The 18239-nt window shown below is 33.9% G+C and overlaps 1 protein-coding gene across 3 annotated transcripts in view; it reads right to left on the bottom strand.

Moving 5' to 3' along the window:
* Positions 1-18239, bottom strand: part of Lztr1 (Leucine zipper like transcription regulator 1) — a 510326-nt gene that overhangs the window by 142968 nt on the left and 349119 nt on the right. For 2 of the 3 annotated variants that reach the window (XR_016548176.1, XM_090391043.1), the window contains exon 15: positions 9811-9927. The exons of the other annotated variant lie outside the window; for it this stretch is intronic. Coding sequence is in view for 1 of the 2 variants with exons in the window: in XM_090391043.1 (XP_090247169.1) it covers positions 9811-9927 (117 nt within the window). In the remaining variant the exon portion in view is untranslated. The remainder of the gene's footprint in view (positions 1-9810; positions 9928-18239) is intronic. 3 annotated transcript variants of the gene reach the window in all.

The following is an 18239-nucleotide window of genomic DNA, read 5'->3' as shown; positions in this document are numbered from 1 at the left end:
ATAATTATATAGTAAACCAGTGCAATTTTTTAGGAGGGGGGGGGTTCAGCTGATATAAAGTAGATAAAAAGGAATTTCTTCAACTATCAAAGAAGCATGACGACTCAGGTTTTCCTGTACTAAATTTATGTTATTTAAGCAACATAGGCTCCAAAATCTATAAAATATTATGGATCATCATTCCATATGTGCAAAAATTCTCTGGTACTACCTACCTTTTCATTTCACTTCCATTATTTCAGAATATATGATTACAATGTCCCAAGAGCTGAGATTATTCCCAGATAAGAATACTACAGCATTCTGAACTTCCATAGTTGAGTACTAACAATGACACTCTATTTAATAACTGAATGAAGTTCCAAGGACACCCCAACAGGCAAGATCTTGCTTGAATTATTGAATATGTTCACATTCCAAGTAACATCGGAGATCCAATCTATTACAGGTTAGAAAAGCAGAGCATGCATTCTTCAGCTGCTCTTTTGTCTTGCATATCTGGAACAGAATGTAATGCAATGGGCATTCATTACAGGAACATGTCATCTACTCTTCTGAGGACACTCACAGACTAGAATTACAGTGTATTAATGATGACTTGATACTTAATGGTTACTTCGCTATGAAAAGCTCACTATCAGATATCAACAGAATTTCCTGAAAATAAGAGCCAACAGGCTTCACTTCGGCAAAGTTAAATTATTGGAAATTAAATGGATATTGAATACCACATTATTTCTTAGCCGAATAAGAAACTCAAAGATAGAAAATCTTATCTAAGAGTTTCATGCCGAACATAGAAAACTAAATAAAGTTCGGTGAGGTTCAAGCGTAAGCCAACACCTGGTAGTGCAATGCTAGGCAACTCGTAGTAAAGGTGGAGCAAGCTCGATCACTGTTCTTAGTACATAATGTAAAACACAGCTCCTAGGAGATGTATTACTGTTCTACATTATGAGAGAAGGTCACTACCCAGACCAGTTTCGACCTTTTTTGAGGTCTCATCAGTGAGTAGGCAGACCTAGATATAATACTAAGGTTTCAATAGTCAGAGCTTGTATCTTTACCATACCAGTTGTGAAAAGGTGCACAAATACAATTACTGCAAATAAGAAATAAAAGGCTTCACTTCGGCGAAGTTAAATTATTCAAAATTAAGTGGATATTGAATACCACATTATTTCTTAGCCGAATAAGAAATTCAAAGATAGAAAATCGAATCTAAGAGTTTCATGCCGAATATAGAAAACTATATAAAGTTCGGTGAGTCCAAGCGTAAGCCAACACCTGGTAGTGCAATGCTAGACAACTCGTAGTAAAGGTGGAGCAAGTTCCGATCACTGTTCTTAGTATCTATTATTCGGCTAAGAAATAATGTGGTATTCAATATCCACTTAATTTTGAATAATTTAAGTTTGCCGAAGTGAAGTCTGTTGGCTCTATTTTCAGTAATTGTATTTGTGCACCTTTTCGCAACTCGTACGGTAAAGATACAAGCTCTGACTATTGAAACCTTAGTATTACATCTAGGTCAGCCTACTCACTGATGAGACCTTAAAAAAGGTTGAAACCGGTCTGGGTAGTGACCTTCTCTCATAATGCAGAATAGTAATACATCTCCTAGGAGCTGCGTTTTATATTATGAGAAAATACTAAGAACAGTAATCGGAGCTTGCTCCACCTTTACTATGAGTTGCCTAGCATTGCACTACCAGGTGTTGGCTTATGCTTGGACTCGCCGAACTTTATATAGTTTTCTATATTCGGCATGAAACTCTTAGATTAGATTTTCTACCTTTGAGTTTCTTATTCGGCTGAGAAATAATGTGGTATTCAATATCCACTTAATTTTGAATAACAGAATTTCCATTCCTTACATAAAAGATATTTCTGTATGCATCTCAAAAATTTCAAAGAAATTGGATACCCAGATAATACTCAAGCCACTAAACAAGATTTCTTCTATCCTGCCTTCCATGAATGAGACACTCCCTTTCTTGGCTCACTTAGAGCATACCAGATTCTTTGTTTTACTGAAATCAATCATAAATTGGCCAGATAGGTTGTACTATAGACATCTGATGGCAGAACATATAGATTACATCTGTTTTCTCTAAGCTGAGAAATCTGGTCTTGTGAAACATGGTATTTATACTAGCCAAGAGAACCTATGGAACAATACAAATATTCTCTATACATGGGAAATGGTAACTTTGAACTTTTACTAAGAGGCTAATGTCATTCATAATATGTATACACAATTCTTATGTAGACAGTTTTTAAATATGATTATATATTTTATATATATAGTACTCTACCGTTTATCCAGCATTCAAAAGAATGACCCTTCAATTAAGTCCCTTGCAAGTCAACAGACTTTTGTTACAGCCTCATGTAATTGTACTTCAATTACCTGAATCTTCAATTATCAGAATGGCAAACTGCCTTTCCGATGTGGTTAGATAAATGGTAGATTACTGTATATTAATACTTTATATACACACATATGCATAGACTGATTTAATTATTCATTCTTTTTTTTTTATATACACTTTTTATATTCATTTCACATGAATATTCTATTAATTGCATATGTATTCTGTATGCAATTTTTTATGCAAATAGTGCAATTTAATTTTCATTTTATTGCTAATTTAGTAAATATTTATTTTTAAATTTTCTTCCTACATACTCGTTTATGTGTAGATACTGCACTGCTTAACTTAATTTTTGTACACACATATTATTTACTAATTTCTCTTTGACTGTTTATGTACTGCAGTAACCTTTGCTGTAATTTTATTTATATGTGAATATTACATTGTTCAACTTCATATATATATATATATATATATATATATATATATATATATTTATTAGGGTTACCAAGTAATTTTATAAACTTGGTTATTTTACTCCTATTATGGAAAATACTAAGAATAGTGATCAGAGCTTTACCCACCTTTACAATGAGTTGCCCTGGTGTTGCACCACCTTTAGACTTGAACTATGTTCAGGCGCAAACTTAACTGTTTGCTTACTTGGGATTAGGAGTAAAATAACCAAGTTTATAAAATTACTTAGTAACTCTAATATACATTATTCCCAAGGTAAAAAAACTTAATTTACATATATATATATATATATATATCATCATCATCATCATATGTATCAAGGATTTAGGCCTAGTATGGCCTGTTCCAGCCTTAGAAGTCATCGTTGAATCGTTTAAGAGGACGTCCTGGTTTTCTTTTTCCTAATGGCTTGTACTTTAAGGCTTAATATATATATATATATTATATTCATATATATATATAATAAATATATATATATATATATATGAATCAGTAAATATATATATATATGAACCATTAAACCTTAATATAATAATGGTCTACATGCCAACATCACAACATAGTGATGAAGAAATAGAAGAAATTTATGAACAAATAGAAGAAATCTGGAACAGCTTTAAAGTCAGAGACAATACAATAATAATGGGAGATTGGAATGCTATAGTGGGAGAAGAGGGCAATGATAATGTTTCAGGAAAATTTGGTCTTGGATGTAGGAATGAAAGAGGAAAGCAACTAATAGAATTTTGTACACGAAAACAATTAGTTATTGCAAATACACTATTTCAAGTTCTAAAAAGAAGAAGACAGACCTGGAGATTCAAATAGATTATATAATGGTCAAGAAAAGATACAGAAACCAAATAAAAAATTGCAAAAGCTATTCAGGTGCAGACATTAGTAGTGACCATAACCTTGTCTTAATGAAAGCAGAACTGAAACATAGGAAACAAATCCAAAGATACAAACCAATAAGATGGAACCTTGAAAAATTAAAGAAGTAAAGAGAAGATACCAAGAGGCAACTGATCATAACATTCCAGAAAACATAAATAGTCACAACAATATTGAAAATCAATGGAATATGATTAAAGAGTTAATTACAAATTCATCAAATCAATTATTGAAAAATACAGAAAAAGAAGAAAAAAAAAAAAACATTGGATAACAAATTGGCCTTATGGATGAAAGAAGAAAATATAAAAATGCTGTTAAAGAAGATGTGGCCAAATACAAATATCTTAAAAATCAAATTAGAAGAAAATGTAGACAAGCCAAAAAAGAATACCTAGAAGAACAATGCAATAACATATATGAATTATTTAAAAAAGAAAACATAGAGAGAGCCTATAAAGAAATTAACAAACTGACTTTCAAATTTAATAAGAACAGCAAAAACAATGCCATCAAAGACGAAAATGGAAAATTACTCATAGAATCTGAGGATATATTAATGGAATGGAAGAATTATCTTGAAAATCTCTATAATGACGACAAACTTGATGTTGATATCAGCATAGAAAATCAAAATGAAGATAGTCTAGGACCCCCAATAATGCGAGAAGAATTTGATAAAGCACTGTCCGAAATCAGTAAGGGGAAAAAGTCCAGGTGTAGACAATATTCCTATAGAACTACTAGAAAATCTAGGTGATGAGATAAAAACCTTACTCCATCAATTAATAGCCCAAATCTATGATAGAGGAGAAATACCAAACGAGTTTATGAAATCAACTATAATACCAATACCAAAAAAAGAATAATGCAAATAAATGCAGCCAATTTAGAACAATAGCTTTAATCCCACATGTCAGCAAAATTCTGCTAAAAATTATTCAAAAAAACATTGTCTAGTGGATGAACACCAATTTGGATTCAGAAAGAATAAAGGAACAAGAGAGGCAATACTCTGTTTAAGAACTATAATAGAGAGAAGATTAGACCTTAGTCAAAATACTTACATTTGCTTCCTTGATTTAGAGAAAGCGTTTGATAAAGTAAACCAGCAAATACTCCTAAATTGTCTAACTAATATCGACATAGATTTGAGGGATAGGAAAATAATTTATCAAATTTACAAAAATCAAAATGGACTGAATAAAATCAATGATAAGGAGAAAATAATAAATATAAGGAGTGGAGTAAGACAAGGATGCATACTTTCACCACTTTTATTTAATTTATATATTGAAAAGGCCATTCAGGAAACTAAAGATAAAATAAATAGTGGCATAAAGATAAATGGTGAGCAAGTCATGTGTATAAGATTTGCTGATGACATCCTTGTAGCAGAAAACAGAAGGACGTTAAAAACAATGCTAGAATTACTAAATAATAACCTTGAAAAATATAAAATGAAAATCAACACAGATAAGACTAAAATCATTGTTATAGGCAAAATCCCTATCAATACAGAGCATATGGACATCAGCGGAGAACAAATAAAACAAGTGAAAAGCTTTAAATATTTAGGACGCCTAATAACAGAAGATGGCAGAACAAGAGAAGACATAAGATCAAGAATAAACAATGCAAAAGCCCGATTCTCTAAGATGAAAAGCATTCTAACAGAAAACCTCAACCTACGATTGAAAAAAAAATTAGTAAAGACATTGATATGGAGCACTGCACTGTATGGATGTGAAACCTGTATTCTAGGCAGAGAAGATGCAAGAAGATTGGAGGCTTTTGAAATGTTATACTGGCACCACATGAACAAAATAAAATGGACAGAAAAAAAATCAAATGAACAAGTCCTAAGAGAGATAAATGAAACAAGAAATCTAATTAAATAGATCAAAATTAGAAGGGATAGGTGGTATGGACATATACTTCGTCATGATGGACTTGTGAAAAGAATAACTGAAGGCAAAATAGTGGGGAAAAGAAAAAGAGACAGACCAAGAAAAAGCTTTCTTGACCAAGTCAAAGAAAGCATGGGTTTGAGGGGTTACCAGGAGATTAAGAAGAAAGCCAATAATGGAGCAGAATGGAGGAAATTGTTGCTGAGCTACCAGTCCCAAGATGCAACTGATGATGATGATGATATATATAAATAATATATATATATTATTATTACTTGACACCTCCAAGGAGTCCAAAGACTCATCAAGGGAAGGCATCTACTCTACAACTCTCTATCTCCATCACCCACAATGAACTGCAACTACACCAACAGCATCTATTGCCCACCACTACCATTTTCACAGACAATCACAAACATCCAGGCCTACGGCAAGATTTGAACCCGTAGCCTTTTGGCTGAAGATCGGATATGCTAACCACTCGGCCAACCAGACCAGGTGGTTAGCGTATAAATAAAAATAAAATTAAATATTAAAAAATGTAAATATTAAATAAAAATTAAAATTAAAAAAAAATATATATATATATATATTTATTTATTTTTCATTATGTAATTTATGTGAATAGTAAGTTTATGATGTTTAGGAATTACATTAATATTAAATTATAATCAATCACTGAAGTGAAGCTGACTGAAGATACCAGTCAGCCTATACATAGTCAAGGGATCTGTTCTCTAATGACACTGAGCCCTAACTTTCTTCTCTTGAAATAGGAAAGATCTTATCTCTGGATTCTGAATGGCATCAAAATGCGGTAACCTTTGCTATGGTGCAGTGTGACCTCTGCTGTTCTTGTGCCAATAAACAATAAACCAATTAACCAATCGACTTCTCCCTACATTCACTTTTAAATCCCTATAACAAGCCTTGTGCTCCACAGCCCATTGGATAATTTATGTCCTGCTGTAGCCTTTGACCTTGTCTATTGCTATCACCTTTGCTGTAATTTGGTTTATATGCAGACAAAAATTGATTGCTAATTTAATTTTTGGGCATGCATATTGTTTACTAATTTCTCTTGCACTATTTATGTACTGCTGTAACCTTTGCTACAATTCCATTTATATATATACACTGCATTGCTTGGCTTGGTACATGCATATTGTTTACTAGTTTGTCTTTGACTATGTATTGCTGTAACCTTTGCTATGGTGCAGTATGACCTCTGCTGTTCTTGTGCCAATAAACCAACCAACCAATCAATCAACTTCTCCCTACATTCACTTTTACATCTCTATAACAAGCCTTGTGCTCCACAGCCCATTAGATAAGCTTGTTTTACAGCTATTCATGAATATGTTTACAGTTTCCCACAAGTTCCTAATAGCATCAAGTAACTGGCCAGAGGGCAATAGAAAGAAAACACTATGTAACAGTAGTTGTCATTTCATTCTTGCTTGATGTAACTGTCCATTTCATTCTAATGGAGTGATGAATACTTCAAACAAAATGTGTTCTATATTCAGTGCTTTATTTTTCTTTATGTAATTTATGTGAATAGTAAGTTTATGATGTTTAGGAATTACATTAATATTAAATTATAATCAATTACTGAAGTGAAGCTGACTGAAGATACCAGTCAGCCTATACATAGTCAAGGGATCTGTTCTCTAATGACCCTAACTTTCTTCTCTTGAAATAGGAAGGAAAGATCTTATCTCTGGATTCTGAACGCCATCAAAAGCTTTCTACACGTCACAACTGCAGAAGACACTTACCTCTTGAAGTTACTGCCACTGAAATTTGAAATATATGTTGATTTTTTCTTAGAAATGAGTTCCATCTTCCTTTTCTTAGTTCATTTTTAGTAAATCTGAAAGTTCATTTCTAGTGAAAATTATCAGTGGTCACCTTTAAGTACTTCAGAATTCCATGCTACAACCTAAAGATTTCCTCTTCTGAAAAAGCTTATTTTTTTTTTAAAATTAAAACAGATAAATTTTATGTAATGAATATTCTAGCTGCAATTAAAGAATTATTTTTTATTTGAAGAATAATTAAACAAAAGCACATATTGTTAAATTATAACATAAAAAAAAAAAGAGAGAGAGAGAGCGAATTAAATGTGGGAATTATCAGATCTTTACAATGACTTCATAACTCGCATATAGAACAGGGTGTTTCAAATAAAAATACCCATGTTCGGAGCAGTCTGTATAGAGAGAACTAGTAGATGAAATTCTCTAAATTCCCTCAAACGTGGTGAGTATCCTAATCAGATCATGGAGAAGATTTTGACAAAAAAAAATTAGTTAAAATATGACCAGGGGAAATATGCCACTGTAAGTGGGAGAAAATTACATTAATGTGAACTAGATGGTATGTGATTGTGAAATGATTCAGAGTCAATGAGAAACAATGTTATTCCATAATGTTTATTTCATAAAATAATGTGATACAAAAAACATATTACAGAGAGCTGACATGCTGCAAGAAGCTGTCAAGGAGATCCAGATGATCTATGGGGATGATATTCAATGTGTTGGCCTTTGTGTTGGATAAAATAGGTGATACTACCATATAGCACTGTCTACAGCAGAATGCAACTGATCTGTTGAAAGGTTTCACACATGATGTGTAATTTTGTCTTTCAAATCTGCAGAACTTTGGCCTGATACGGCATGCTTTTGAGGTAACCCCCAAAGCCAAAAATCATAGGGGGTTAAGGTCTGATACACGTAGCAGCTATTTCATAGAAAATGAGTAACTAATTACCCTATCCTTTGTGAAATGATGACACAATAATTGTTGAACTTCATGCCCTATGTGGGAAGGTACTCATCTTGCATCCACGCTGTTGTGTTCAGGCACCCTCTTTGTTGCAAATGTGGAATGACAAAATGCTCAACATGTCCCAATAACATGCAACCGTGATCATGCAGGTGACAGATCTGTTTGATAGATTTCTTCAAAGGAAAATACCCTGATAATCAACTTGGCTATAAATCCTATCCATACTGTGACCTTCAGCAAATGTAAGGGAATTTGATGAAATCAAGTTCCCTATCCCCTTGCATTTCCCTTGATGAAATGCAAGGGGATTCTATGTAATTCAGATGCGGGGAAAAAGAGTGTTTACTACTCCATGAGCACGAAAATGCACTTCATCACTCCATAGGATGTTCCAAAGCCAATCCTCATTCACCTCTATGCATTCAAGAAATATCTACACAAATGTTTCTTGGATGCTGGTATTTCCCGGTTGCAATTCTTGGCTGTGGCTGAGTTTATACAGGTAGCATTGCAAAGCTTGATGCAAAAGTTCTCCACACGACTGTGTATTACAGATTTGATTGTCTTGCTACAGTATCTGCACTGCATGAACTTACAGCATTTTCATTTGACTGCTCAACAACTGCAGTTGCAATATCTTCAGTCTTTTGCAGAATTTCGATTTATATTCTTTTCCTGGTTGAACTGACAAACTGCCTGTCTCTTCAAATGGATGAACAATGCACCACACTACATTTGGTGTCATTGGAGCTTTTCATAAAGTCTTTAGGCATCTATACTGGCAAAGTGCTGCTGCTACATCATTTTCCCTATTCCTATAGAAACATTTCACAAGCAAGGTGCATTCAGGCAAAGTAAGACCCATTGCACAAGTTAAATGACTGTAGAATCAGTCTTACTACTTCATTTAAACAACCTTATGCTCAAGTGATATGCAAAATTCACTATCTTTTCCTGCTCATAGCACCATATTTCACCTATTTGTTATTTTTTAAATTAATATTTTGGATTAGAATTAAAATATTTCCAACATTCACAGATATAAAACACAATGGGTTAATTTAAGCACCACCCATGTATTCATTAGTAATTTAGAGGAATAGTCCCAAGATTGGAGAAACAAACTAAGTTTTGGCCAGGTGCAAACTGCATTATCTTTATGTGAGGATGAGATGCAATTCTATTTGCAGATTCATTTTTATTTTATAATGCTAATATAAGAGAAAGTTCATCTAAAACCTGAATCATTTAAAACTAGCTACTTTGAAATCGATATCATTTTCATATCCTATGCTGAGTTTTGAAATTATGCATGCTTATTCAAGGAAGAATTTATTTTAGTTATTTACACTGACCTTAATGAAATCAAGTTTCAAATCTGATGCATTTTGCAGAGCAACTAGAACGTTTCTATAGTTAATGGCTGCCTCAAGATACTGGACACAAAGTTGCTCAAGACGACGCATGTGAAACTGTTTAAAAAATGAATCATTAGCAAATTTAAAGATATTAAACATTTTTACTACATCCTAAGATAAAGATTATTAAACAATTATTTAGGAAATATTAGTTTCTTTGAAAATGTAAAGGAGCAGAAATATACACAGTCAAAACCAGTGAATTAATTCAAACAGTAATTCACAGGTTTGCATGTGTAATTTTGTTTATATTTGATACCAATACACAGCAGTCAATTATGATCTGAAAAAGAGAATAAAAAACAAAACTGGTTAGTGTTACTGAAAGAGGTTACATCTTAGTCATCTGAGGTAACAAAAAAATTAATGGCACACTATTCTACTCGTCCCCCCCCCACACACACCCAAATCTACACACTATCAAAAATTGATAAAATTGGCATGCCATTTAGATGTGTGCAAGATGTGAAAAGTATTGATATCTTGACTTATCTAGGATGACACAAAATTAGAAGCAACATTCAAGGAGCTGGTATTTCTTCCCCCTCCTCCACCAATGGATTAAAAATACTTAACACTATATACAGAAAGTGAAAACTATATTCTTGATATTCAAGATCTCATAGTGAACTCCAACATCACTGCTCTTTTTATGAACAATCCAATCAACAACATGCAACACAATTTTTCTACCATCCATGTAGAATTAAGTTTGAAATACGGTCATGGGCTCACTGCTCTCTTTCCTATCAGGAAAGAGAGGAAACATGTTTCTATAAGGAAACATTCAAACAGCCTTAGAGAACTTTATTCTAAAAATGCCTGACTTGATATGTAAATGACACATTTGTAATTTGGTCCTGGAATACAAGTCCTCAACTCTTCCCTTTGCCATCTAAACAAACAACACAAATAAAGTTCATGACAGAATGAAGAAACAAAAACTTCTTACCATTCCTAGATACACCTGTAACCTGCCATCCAGTAGGCTGTCTATCATATTATAATGTATATTGTGAACCTAAACATAACATGCCAATGCATTCACCTTTTTGAAAATTTGAAGATAACAGAAAAAATTTCTCAATAGAAATACAACACACCAGACCAACAGTAACTACAGCAAAGTTATATCTATACCTATATAAAAGGTTTATAAGGGGTAAAAAAAGGTAGAAAATAAAAAAAAAAAAATAATATAATAACCACCTTTAAATCTCCTATAAAATTGAAACACCTGATTAGCACTCTCAAGGATTCCCTCTATCACACCAGGGGGTATACCAAAATAAAATGTATGTGAAATCTACTATACATAGGTTAAACTGAACACAATGGGGGCCTCAGCGGTTCAGTCAGTATAGATGAAGCCCTATGGTTGGAAAAACCTGGGTTTGATTCCCATTCTATGACGTGAGGAACCTTTACCAGGTCTTTTCAACTAAAGGTGAGTTAGCAGGTCTCGTACAGAGGCAGAGAGATTTTTCTCCCAGAAACTCAAGTTGTTCATCTCTCAAAATAGGTAAAGTAGCATGTGACCACACACTTATCTACAGATATAGAACACTTTGGGAAATTATGGTGGCCAGCACTGGCCTCTCTGGGAAGGAAACAGTATATTATAACCAATACCTCATCTCATATCCAAATGCCAACACTGGTATCCTGAATACTCCCATATGCTAACAACAACTAGACACAAAGGAAATAAGCAGATAAGTGATCTATTTTAAATAATGATTTATAAATTCAACAAACTGCCCTGGAGTTTGTTGAATTTTATTTTATTTTATTATTATATGGGCACCTCCATGGAGTCCAAAGACTCATTGCAAGAGACCAAATCTATCATACCCCTCCTTGAACCCATTAACACAACTGACTCTGGCAACCCATTCCACTCATCCACCACTCTCCAAGCAATAATTCTAGTTCTGATACCAATACTGACCACACCTTTATTCAACTTCCAGGGATGACCTCTTGTTCCGGTCCCGCTAGCCAAGTGTTGAAACATTTCCTCTGCATCTATCGTGTAAAATCCTTTAAGCAACTTAACTGTTTCTGTCATATCTTCTCTTATTCTCCTATCAACCAATTTCTGCAATCCACACATCTTCAATCTATCCTCATAGGGAACATTCCACAGGACATTCAACATCTTGCTCACTGGCCTCTGAATCCTCTCCATCACTTCCTCATACCCAAGAAACACAGGAGACCAGACTTGAGCACAGTAATTCAGATTGTGAGCACATCAAGGCCTTATAAAGAGGAATTACAACTTCCTTATTTCTACTTGTAAATGTGTTCTTCACTAGTCAAGTAATCTTATGTGTTATCTTAGCAATATGTCCTTTAAACTTTAACTCTATGTCTAGCACCACCCCTAAATCTCTGGCTTCATCTATTTCCTGGAGTACAGTGCCATCAATTTGATACACAGCTTGTAATCCATTTATCCCAAAATCCATAACTTTACATTTCTTGACATTAACTGATTTATGTCACGAAATGTAACTTTTGCCCATACTGACAGCCTATTTAAATCATCCAGCAAGCTCTTCACATTGCCTTGATTAACTATTACTCTACCTAATTTCCCATCATCAGCAAACAATAAAATATTTCCTTTCAGGTTATTTCCTATATCATTTATATGAAAATTAAACAGCAATGGTACCAGCACTGAACCTTGTGGCACACCACTAGTCACCTGTTTTTGCCTCGATTCTGCCTCTCCATATACCACTTTTTGGTATCTGCAGACACCCTCTTATCCACTTAACCAGTGTCATATCCATCCCCATATGTTTTAATTTGTCAACAGTGTTCCATGTGTTATTCTGTCAAATGACTTTGCAAAATCCAGCAAAATCATCGTGCAGCCATTTCCTTAATCCAACTCACCTCTATTATAAAAAGTTAGTAAATTACTAAAATATGGCCGACCCTTCACAAAGCTATGGATGACCACCATACAGTATCATATTTTTATCTATCCATTCTTGAATTCTCTTTTTTACCAATTTTTCTAGTACTTTTACCACCATACCTGAGATACTGATTGGTCTATAATTTGCTACTGTAGTCTCTTTAGAACCTTCCTTATGCAAAGGAATAATTTTGCCCTCTTTCACTCCCTTGGAACTCTACCACATCTGCGACTTATCCTTTCCTTTCCATTAGTGTTACAAGGTGATCAGCTTCATTTTACACATATTATGGACAACTGTGTTATAAATAATTATTTTAATTTCCTGATGTTTCAATTCATATTAAAAACACACAACAGTTTGTAAACAAAATCAAAGACATCACACTGGAAGAAAATGATTTTTTACTCAGTTTTGAAGTCTGTGTCCTCTTCACAAATGTCCCAGTCAGGGACACAATCCTTCTATTACACGCCAAATTCCCTGCTGATATCACAACGCTCTTTCTGTATGTACTATATTCTGGCTATTTTGTGTGACAGAACACTTTCACTTTCAACCTACAAAAAGAAGGCACAGCCATTCTAGATGACCCTTAACTATATCCCATGCACTACTAACATCCTTACTCTGCAGTGTTTTAAGCCATGGTAGATTTAAGCTTTTTCCTAAGCATGTCATAATCACTTGCCTTGTAGTTCCACATATACCCCTTCTGGATAGAATATTCCTCATGTTTTACAATCTCCCAAGTCAAGACCGCATGGTCACTTTCATTAATCAGAGGCAATGTTCTCACCTTGGTTATGGATAGCTCTTCTGATCCTATGACCAGGTCCAATACTCTTCCACCCCTAGTCTCCTCCATCAAATGCTGCCTTAAGTAATTATCACTCAGCACCTGGTGATAATTACTCAGACCTGTTTATAACTGAAATATACTCAGCCTGGTTGGCTGAGTGGTTAGTGTATCCGCTCTCTGGCCAAAAGGCTGTGGGTTTGAATCCTGCTGTGGGCAGGGATGTTTGTGATTGTCTGTAAAAATACTAGTGGTGTTGGTAGTGGGAAGTAGATGGTGTTGGTGATGAGGTTCGCTGTAGTTGGTGAAGACAGAGAGTTGTAGAGTAGGTACCCTCTCCTGATGAGTCTCTGGACTTCCTGGAGGTGTCACCTAATAATAATAATAATATCATCCCCATTCCCAGTTGGAGAGAGTGGTTATTTGGTCTTGAATTGGGGGATGAATAGATGTGCAGAAGTATTGAAAAGAACAGAATTTATGTGGAATTATAAGGCAGATGATTATAATAATCTTAGAAATCAGCTTGGGACAGTTCCATGGATGGAAGAATTGGAAGGAAGAGATCACCAGTGTATGAGAACTAGAGAAGAAATTTATTATTTACTATCAGCAAGTTATATACCTCAAGTGCAAAAGAGAACAAGGTTTGGTGTAAAGTGGATGACTAATGATATCAAATGGGAACTGCAGATGAAAAGGAGGTTATGAAAAATGCATAAGGCAAGTCGGAGAGCAGTTACATGAGGAATATAAGACTCAGGCTTGGAAAGTGATTAGCACGGTAAAGAAGGCAAAACTGGAATATGAGAAGAGAAAGGAAAATCCAGAGAAATTCTTTGGTTATATAGTCAGTAGGAGGAGAAATAATTGTGGAAGAATGACACTGTTAGACAAAAATGGGAGTAGAGCAACTGAAGTTGTTTAAAGATCACTTAAATGGAATATTTCGTCCTGTAAAAAATGGTTTTATTGCTAGAAAAAACAGGAGTGTTAAAGGTTTAAAAGTGCATGAGAGTGTGTTACAAATACTAAGTTCTCTGAATGTGAATAAGACCATGGTATCGGATGGGATTTCACCATGTTTTCAGAGAATGTGCTGAAGTTTACATAGTTCCCATCTATTAAAAAAAAAAAAAAAAAAAGCTGAATAAAGTAAGAATTACAGAAGAATTGCTCTAAAGTGTTTTAGGTAAAATTTATGCATACTTGAAAAGAAGGTGAGAAAGATTGTGGAAGAGAAACTCAGAGAAGCCACGTTCAAATTAAATAGAAGTTGTCAAGATCAGATTTTCCCTTTAGGAGAAATAGTTGAGAAATCATGAGAATATAATGAAGGCATGTTATTTTATTTTATTTTTAATATAATAAAATAACAATTAATATATAAAAATAATAAATGAGTTTTGTAGATTTAGAAACGGCATATGGCAAGATGCTCAGAGAAAAGGGCTATATGGCATAACTGGAATATTATACAGAATCAGTCTCTCTCACAATACCTAGTTTATTTAAGTTGTAAATTAACACTTAGAACTGATAAAAATACAGGAAGATGGTGTGATGTAAAATAAGGGGACAAGGATGCATATTATCTCCACTTTTATTCATCATCTATATGGATCACATTATGAAAGAAGTAGCATTAAACCTGATATTAGAAATGAAGATATCAAGCTTAGCTTGTTGCTTTATGAAGATGATAATGATGTATTACTAAACATATCCAGTACAAGTCTGCAGGAGTCCCTAACTAAATTCAATAACAGCTGTCAAAATTTGGCATGAAAATACCAAAACTTTGAAAATAGGCAGAAACATAAAAAAACTGCATTCTCAATGAGAACCCACAGAATAAGTAAAATATTTTAGCTATTTAGGTACGGTTTTTAGTGTAGATGGCAAACAAACAAAGAATAAACAAAGCTTAGTTTCTTAAGTTATGGATCTGAGAGATGGGTTAGAAAATAAGCACTTGATCAAAGACTAGAGACCACAGATATGAAGGTTGTTCTGAGAAAAATTAGGGGAATTAACTGATGCCATCAATGGCAGAATCATATTAAAAATAAAGATATTAGAAAGGAGAAACTTGACATGATTAGCATTCAAGAATGTGTCAACAGAGCTAATCTAAGTGCTATGGCCACTTAAATAGAATACTTTTAAGAGCATATATAAAGAAAACACAACACTTTATAAACAAAATTAAAAACATATAACGTTCAGCAAAGATGATTAATTAGTCAGTTTTGATGTTTCTCCCCTTTACGCAAATGTCCCGATCATTGACACAATTCTTCTCTTACAGAACAAATTTCTGCCCGACATTATGGCCCTCTTTGTCCACATACTACGTTCTGGCAAAATAAATTTTACCTACAAAAAGAAGATATGGCCATAGGCTCACCACTATCCCCCACAATTGCTAACTTTTATATGGAAGCTTTTGAGCAAAGTGCTCTTGATTCCTTTACTCTAAAACCTACAGCGTGGCTTAGATACGTTGACGATGTTTTCGTCTGGCCACACGGTCGACAAACTTTAAACACATTCCTTAGCCACCTGAACAAACAACACGAACGCATACAATTTACTATTGAAATTGAAAATCAGAGCTTGCTCCTGTTCCTGGATACACTGGTCACACATCTTCCCTCAGGCAGTCTATCCTTCACGGTTTACAGCAAACAGACATATACTGGCCAATACATACATGCTAACTCACATCACCACCCATCGCAAAAATTTAGAGCCATTAACATTAACACCCTTAAAAACAGAGCTATAACAATTTGCTCTGATCAACAAGCTCTTAAAAAATAATTAAAGATTATTAGCAACACATTTATAAATAATGACTATGACAAATACTATTAATAAAGTTCTTCATAAAACTTCATCAAAAAAGAATATAGATTACAGTAAAACTATAGCCATCCCATACATTAAAGGGTTATCAGAAAAAAATCAATAGACTCCTACACCATTATAATCTTAATGCCACTTTTAAACTGTCTATAAAATTAAAAAACATATTCAACTCATCTAAGGATCCTCTCCTCCCATTGGCACATCCTGGAGTTTATTGCATCTACTGCACCTGTAACTTACCTTATATTGATGAAACTGGATGGACAATCCCTATAGGTAAAAAAGAACACAAAAGACACATTAAATATAACAATTTCGGTGAAGCAGGCCTCTCAGATCACGATCTCAATACCTTACACCAAACTGATTGGAAAAATACCTGCTCTTTACATCATACAAAAACCTGGCATGAAAGAAAATTTAAAGAAGCCTGTGAAATTTGTGATACTGAACAGAATCCAAAACACTCTCGAAGACAACTCCAGTAGAGAGCAGGCAGGATTTAGAGGAGGCTTCTCCACAGTAAATCATATCCAGGTCATTTCGCAACTAACAGCAAAATGCAGAGAATACTGAAGCCTTCTATGTTTCCTCTTTATTGATTTATTTTAAAAAAGCATTTGATACCATAGAACACAATGCAGTCATCAGTGGAAATAAATGTGACCCCTACATACATCCACATGATAAAAGAAATTAACAAAAATCAGACCACATAAATAACCCTATTTGATCAACCTATAAATACAGATATAAAGAGAGGGGTCTGCCAAGGCAATGTGATCTCCCCAAATCTATTTACCAGCACTTTAGAATATAATGTGAAAAAAACAGACCTAAACAGAGGAATAAGCATAGATGGTGAAAAACTACAAATCCTTATGTTTTCTGATGATCTAGTACTGATATCCCACAACCTAAAATACCTAGAAGAAATGGGTGAAAAAATATACACAAACAGCAGTAAGATAGGCTTAGAAATGAATCTAGAAAAAACAAAATAGATCAAAAACATCTACACAAGTGACAGTCATCTATGTATTGATAACATCCCTATAGAACAACTTGACTACTACAATTGCTTAGGACAAACAATAAAACTGAATAATGATTTATCTGAACTAGCAAATTTTATTTATATATAAAAACATGTTGCTCTCCAGCCCAATTTAATTTTGTAACCTAACAGATAATAATAGGACTCTAGCTTTGATGTAGTAAAGTTTTTTTTTCTCACCAGAGGTCAGGCCAATAATTGTTGTAACGGTTGGTCAGTAACTTTAGCAAATCATGTAGATTGTAGTGCAGCTTGTTTCTTTGTATATATGTGTATGCTCCACATAATGACCTTGATATGAAGGTCGAAGCGTCGCGTGTTCATTTTGATTTATATTAAACTAAAGTTTTGCTCTAACACGGTAGTTGTCTCCATAATTTTTCATGGTGTATTCTGATCACAGTGTAAGCATGAAAGAAACGATTCATAATGTAAATAGAAATGGATGAGGAAAAGTTAGCAAAACAGGTGTTTGACACAAAGAAGGCAAGAAAGAGATCCAGAGGAAAACCAAGGCCTAGGAGGATTGATTCAGTCAAAAATGCCTTAGAAGAATGAAATGTTAGATATGACAATTTTGGAGAATAACTGGAGAAAAATTCTTGACAGGAGATTAATGCTAATTTAATCTTATGTAGTGCTGTCATAGTACAGAATTACACCTGAACACCTCTTGAGGGTACATATCAGAAAATTGATG

Source organism: Typopeltis vanoorti, chromosome 4 (assembly GCF_054136105.1).
Source record: "Typopeltis vanoorti isolate ZY-2024b chromosome 4, IOZ_Tvanoo_1.0, whole genome shotgun sequence".
NCBI classification, from domain to species: Eukaryota; Metazoa; Arthropoda; class Arachnida; order Uropygi; family Thelyphonidae; genus Typopeltis; species Typopeltis vanoorti.
This window is presented reverse-complemented; position numbering and strand designations above follow the sequence as displayed.